The sequence below is a fragment of the Mirounga leonina genome, unplaced genomic scaffold (genome assembly GCF_011800145.1).
Source record: "Mirounga leonina isolate KUSES-001 unplaced genomic scaffold, KU_Mleo_1.0 Mir_91, whole genome shotgun sequence".
NCBI lineage: Eukaryota > Metazoa > Chordata > Mammalia > Carnivora > Phocidae > Mirounga > Mirounga leonina.
The window spans coordinates 20413716-20419121 of record NW_023270839.1 but is presented as its reverse complement, the minus strand read 5'-3'; the positions used below and the strand labels follow the sequence as shown (position 1 = coordinate 20419121).

At 50.1% G+C, this 5406-nt stretch overlaps 1 protein-coding gene across 1 annotated transcript; it reads left to right on the top strand.

Moving 5' to 3' along the window:
* Positions 1 to 872: 872 nt before the first annotated feature.
* Positions 873 to 4324, top strand: ELL3 (elongation factor for RNA polymerase II 3). Its single transcript, XM_034994456.1, has 11 exons — positions 873 to 1200; positions 1427 to 1462; positions 1812 to 1924; positions 2039 to 2240; positions 2330 to 2409; positions 2537 to 2612; positions 2785 to 2968; positions 3054 to 3096; positions 3221 to 3392; positions 3603 to 3647; positions 3723 to 4324. The coding sequence occupies exons 1-11, from the start codon at positions 1069 to 1071 to the stop codon at positions 3831 to 3833; spliced, it is 1194 nt and encodes a 397-aa protein (XP_034850347.1). The 5' UTR covers positions 873 to 1068; the 3' UTR covers positions 3834 to 4324.
* Positions 4325 to 5406: the final 1082 nt, after the last annotated feature.

Sequence of the window (5406 nt, the reverse complement as noted above, 5' to 3'; positions counted from 1 at the left end):
TAGGTGTACTATCTGATGAGTTTTGACAAATGTATAGGTGATTTGATTTGGAGTGGAGGGCATTAAGGTCACCTGGAATTATGTAGGTGCAGGGATTTAGCAGAGGGATCCTAGCTAGGAAAGAGAACTTCCGGGCTCTTGGAAAACATGCCCAAACAGGGACAAGTGGAGACACCAGGGCCGACCTGAAATTCCTGCGGTCTCAGTGCACCAGAATCGGAACCTCCAGAACGTCTCACAACTTCGTGGCACCTCTTGGCCCTCGGGCCAGCTCCCTTTCACACCAGTCTCACCTGTATAGGCCAGGAGCAGTGACCTGGGACTGAGTCCTCCCTTTGCCCTGCAACTCTCCTGCCACCACCCACACCCCCATCCCCGCCTACCGGTGCGGGTGGGAGGGGTCGGCTTCAGCCAGCGACAGCCAAGTTTCACCGCTGCCGCGACACCCACCTGGCCTGGTTTTCTCTCCAGCCTCAGTTAGAAATCGTCTTCGGGTCCGCAGCAGTACTGCAGGCGGGAAAAAGTGAAAGCGCTGCACCAGGTGTTGGCGTCAGAAATATCCCTTCGGGTCAGCTATCCTCCGGTCCCTGGGGGTGCTCTTGGCCTCTGAGGCGCGGTCTGCTGAGCCAGCCCAGCAACCAGGCCCTCTCCCGCCCCTCTGCGTCTAAAAGCCTCTAGAGATTGCAGGTTCAGCTGCACTTAGAGACGGCAACTCCGAGTTCAGGTTGGCTGGGGAAACTGAGGCAAAACTGGGGAGGGGTAAAGTTGGCCGCAGACTTTCCCCCTGTAACTGCGATAGCCCCTTCCGAAAGCCCAAAGCGGTGCGTGCCCATCCAAGAAACCCGTGGGGTGGGTCCGAGCAAAAGTCTAGGGGAAAGCGAAGCACCGCTCACGCGGCTGGGAAACCTCAGGGGTGGTGCTGGCTGGGGGTGGGGCCGGGGTGGGGCCCGACGGAGGGCGGGGCCGACCTGGGCTACCAAGAGTGCCAGCCTAGCCCTGCACAGCAGAGGTGGTGGTGGTGGCCCTTGCCTGTGGCTCTTGTTCGGCTTGCGCCTCGACCTCGCAGCCATGGAGGGACCCCAGGAGCTTCTGAGTGGGAAGCTCCAGCTCTGCCTCACCCCCGCTGCCGGGACCAGATTCCTGCTGTTCAGGCTGAACGACGCGGCGCTGCGGGCGCTGCAAGAGTGTCGGCGGCAACAGGTGCGGCCGACCCCGGGACCCGTCTTCCCTAGCCTCTACCCCTCGGGATCTCGGGCCTCAGCCGGTAACCCTGGCAAAGGGACCTGGGGATGGGAAGAGGCATCCGCAGGCTCCGACCTTCCCATCTCCAAGTGCAGCCGGCGAGGCAGGTACCCCCTGAGCACCCGAGCCGGATGGTGGGAATGCCACTTCACCTGCATTCAGCTCGCATCTGCTCTCCCCGCAGGTTCGGCCCGTGATCGCTTTCCAAGGCAACCGAGGGGTAAGTACCGGCCTAGAGTGTGTGAAAAAGGCGGGGTGCGGGGAGAACAGAAGTGGGCTCCGGGAAGGTGCAGTCAGGGCGGAAGGCTGAGAGCAGTCACGGTCTGAGAAAGTTCCGAGAACTGAACCCCCAAATGGGGCGGAGGGGGCTGCTAGGGTTGTGGTCCCAGGAGACTTCGGTTAAGGCGACTGTGCCGTCTCAGCCTCCTGGGGAACTCAAGCCCAGCTGCACCTGGTGTACTAACGAGCCCCGTGGGACCCATCTTCAGTCTTAGGTTGGCTCAGGGAAGAACGGCAATGGGAGGGAGGGGCTGACTTCACGGGACTTACGGTTCTCCTTTTGCCCTCAGTATCTGAGGTTCCCAGGCCCTGGCTGGTCCTGCCTCTTCTCCTTCATAGTGTCCCAGTGTGGCCAGGAGGGCTCTGGAGGTGGCTTGGACCTTATGTGCCAACGCTTAGGCAGGTAAGGGGGAACAGGTAGCAGGCAAAAAGCGTTTGTAGAAAGTTGGGGAGGCTGATTTCAGAGGTGCTTAAAAGTTCTCCATCCTCCTGGGATTTTTCCACCACCCCTTTCCAGATCTGGGCCTAACCACCTCCACTGCCTGGGCCCACTCAGGGAGCGCCTCACTATTTGGGCAGCCATGGATTCCATCCCAGCCCCATCTACAGTTCAGAGACATAATCTGACTGACAGTGCCACAGATCCTGAGAGTTGGCAGAACACAGGAGACTATTCTGAAGAAGACACAGTTTCACAGCCACAGATGGCACTAAAAGAGGTGAGGCCAGAAACTGTAGGTAGCTGGAATAAGGTGGGGCAAAGCCTGAAGCCCAGGGAGCCAAGTGCCCCTGCCACTTTCCCTGCCAGGTGCCAGATCCACTGGCAAGCAGCCAAGGACAGTCACTCCCAGGATCCTCAAGGGAACACATGACACAGTGGAAAGTGAGGTACTTGGGACAGGGTGGGACTAAGCTGGGAATCCCTGGTATCGTCTTCTTTTCTAATCTCTACCCTAAAAGCTCTAATAAGAGATCTTGGTCTTCATCTCTCCCATTCCCTCTTCAAATATCCCAGAAACCAGACCTATCTTCCAAACAGAGAACCTGACCAGGCACTGCCTTCCTCTGCTAGCCAGAAACATTTGGACAAGGTAAGTTGTAATAGCAAGGGTTTTTCAGAAATCTTTGTCCAGTCAGGCTAAAATTTTAAAATTAGGAGCCTTCATTGTGATGCTCCCAGAGCTCATTCTATGAAATTAGTTTTCAAGAGTCAGGCAGACTAGGCTTTCTGGGTTACTGTTTATGTGACATTTTTCCCAACAGAAGCGTCCAGCGCCTACAACCACTCTAGGATTAAAAGAAAAGAGACTCAGAACTCTGCCTTTAGCTCCAAGTCCCCTACAAGGGCTGCCCAGTCAGGACCTACAAGAGGCAGAAGATTGGGAACAAGAAGATAAGGATGAAGACATGGGCCCCAGGCTGGAACACAGTCCCTCAGTTCAAGCAGGTGAGTTAATGAGAAAAGGGCTAAACTGCCCTAGTGGAAAAAAGACCTATATAATCAGTTTTGTGTCATCTTGCTTCCCTCCCAGATTCTGAATCCCCAAGCCCTGAAGAGGTACCAGATTACCTCCTGTGAGTCTCCTGCTACTTCCAATTTTATCAAACTTTGTGCATATGAGATATTAAGATAAACTTCTGGGAGCTTGAAGCTTTCAGGGCAATGAAATTGAAGGTGGCAACTCTCTGCTCCTGGCAGGCAATACAGGGCCATCCGCAGTGCAGAGCAGCAACATGCTTATGAGCAGGACTTTGAGACAGATTATACTGAATACCGCATCCTACATGCTCGTGTTGGGGCTGCAAGCCAAAGGTTCATAGAGCTGGGAGCTGAGATCAAGAGAGTTCAGCGAGGAACTCCAGAACACAAGGTAAGGAATGGACTCAAGATGAATTTACTGGCCATAAATTCCCTAATTGCCCTTAAGACTGTACAGTGACCCAAGTGACAAGTCAGTTTTGAGAGAAAAGTTAACCTCTATCATTTAGTACAATGAGATGGGAAATTACTTCTCTTCTTTAAGAAAACTGGAGCTTTTTTCTCAAGGCTAAAGTTGGTGCTAGCATTTTGTTTGTTTCAGGTGCTGGAAGAAAAAATAGTCCAGGAATATAGGAAGTTCAGGAAGGTAAGACAGGGTCTGGGAATGGTAGCAAAAAGGCGATCCTTTTGTTTTTTTGACATGGATGCTTTTCCTCTGCAGCGGTACCCAGGTTATAGGGAAGAAAAGCGTCGCTGTGAATACCTGCATCAGAAATTGTCCCACATTAAAGGTCTCATCCTGGAGTTTGAGGAAAAGAACAGGGGCAGCTGAAGCTGTCAGAGGGCTCTTTACCCTCTCTCTGCTCAGTGAGATATGAAGGAACAAAGAAGCTATGAACTACATAGAGTGCAACTGTCTGCTCTTATTGCTGAGTCCATGGTGGCAAGTACGAGAGTTGAACTTTTAGATTCTTTAAGGTCTGACTTTCACTGTTGCCATATTTTACTTATTAGGGTTTGGGCACAGTGCCAACACTCCACAGCTGTGCCCAGGAGAATAGGAAGAGTAGTAGAATCTTGGCTTCTTCATCTTTAGTTCAGCCAAGTCATTTTCAAATCCTGAGAAATGACACCATTTCCAGGACAAGATACCTTGAGAACATTAGAATTTAGCCTGGTAGCCTCCCTAAAGAAACAGTAATGAGAACTTTTGGTAACAGAGCTAAAATAACTTGTAATACACCTAGATATAATGGGAAAGGGCTTGGTTGTTCCCCTTGTACTGAAAGTGAATTCTTTTACAAACATGGCTGAAAAATGAAACTTTGCTTCTGTGTCCTCTGTACAAGTTTATATGCTTTCCTTAACTCCAAGGCAATGGTTCTACCCATGAATGTCTATCTGAACCACTTCTTGGGTGCTCTAAAGAATTAGATCCCCAGATCCCAGCCCAGGTCTTATGAATTAGAACCTTCAAGGTTATGGTTAGGCATCTTTACTTTTTCAAAGCACTAAGGATGATCCTAATATATATTTTGCTATTAAGGCTCTATCAAATCCATCTTATAATTGACAGCTAGGGATTACAATAGAAATAAAGTTCTCTTTTTCAAAACATAGAGGTTGAGGATCACCTACAATTAGGGCTCCTATCTGGAATTATCCAGTACTGAAAACTGTTAACTGCAGATAGGATTTGGATTTACCCACAAAAAGAGGAAAATTCATTTGAACAAAAGATCATATTAATCCTATCCTTTTTGTTCCTCATTGTTGCAGAAGAAAAGTGGATGCTTCATTCACAACCAGGAATGATACTGTCTTTCCCAGTTCCACTGGAGAGGGAAATTAATGGGCCACACCCTGGGCTTTGGGGGGAGAGAACTGCACCCAGCAGTGTCAGCAATTCCTGAAACAACTTGGATGGAACCCCAACCTGATGCCACACCCATCCAGGGCATTTTTGGGCAGAGACTAGCCTTTGGGAAGTATAAACATGCTCAGCTGCATGGCAAGGGTAAACAGTAACCCATCCCTAGGGTATGGGCAGGGCCAGAAACAGAGCCCAAAAAGAAAGGTCCCTCACCTGCTCTAATCATCAGGCTAGGGGCCTGAGCCCTAACATGTAAGGATAGAAAAGTGATGAAATTTGGAAAGGATTTACAGGTAATAACTATGGATCCAGTTAGTTGGTCTACAGCAGCACTGACCAATATGGTAGCCACTAGCTCTATGTGTGACTATTTAAATCATGTAAAATGTAGTTCTTAGCCATATTTTAAATGCTCAGTAGCTACATATATTAGACAATGAAGGTTATAGAATTTTCCCAACATGGCAGAAAGTTCTATTGGACAGTGCTGATCTAGAAAACCTTGGTTCCCCATCTCTTGGAAAAAAGACGG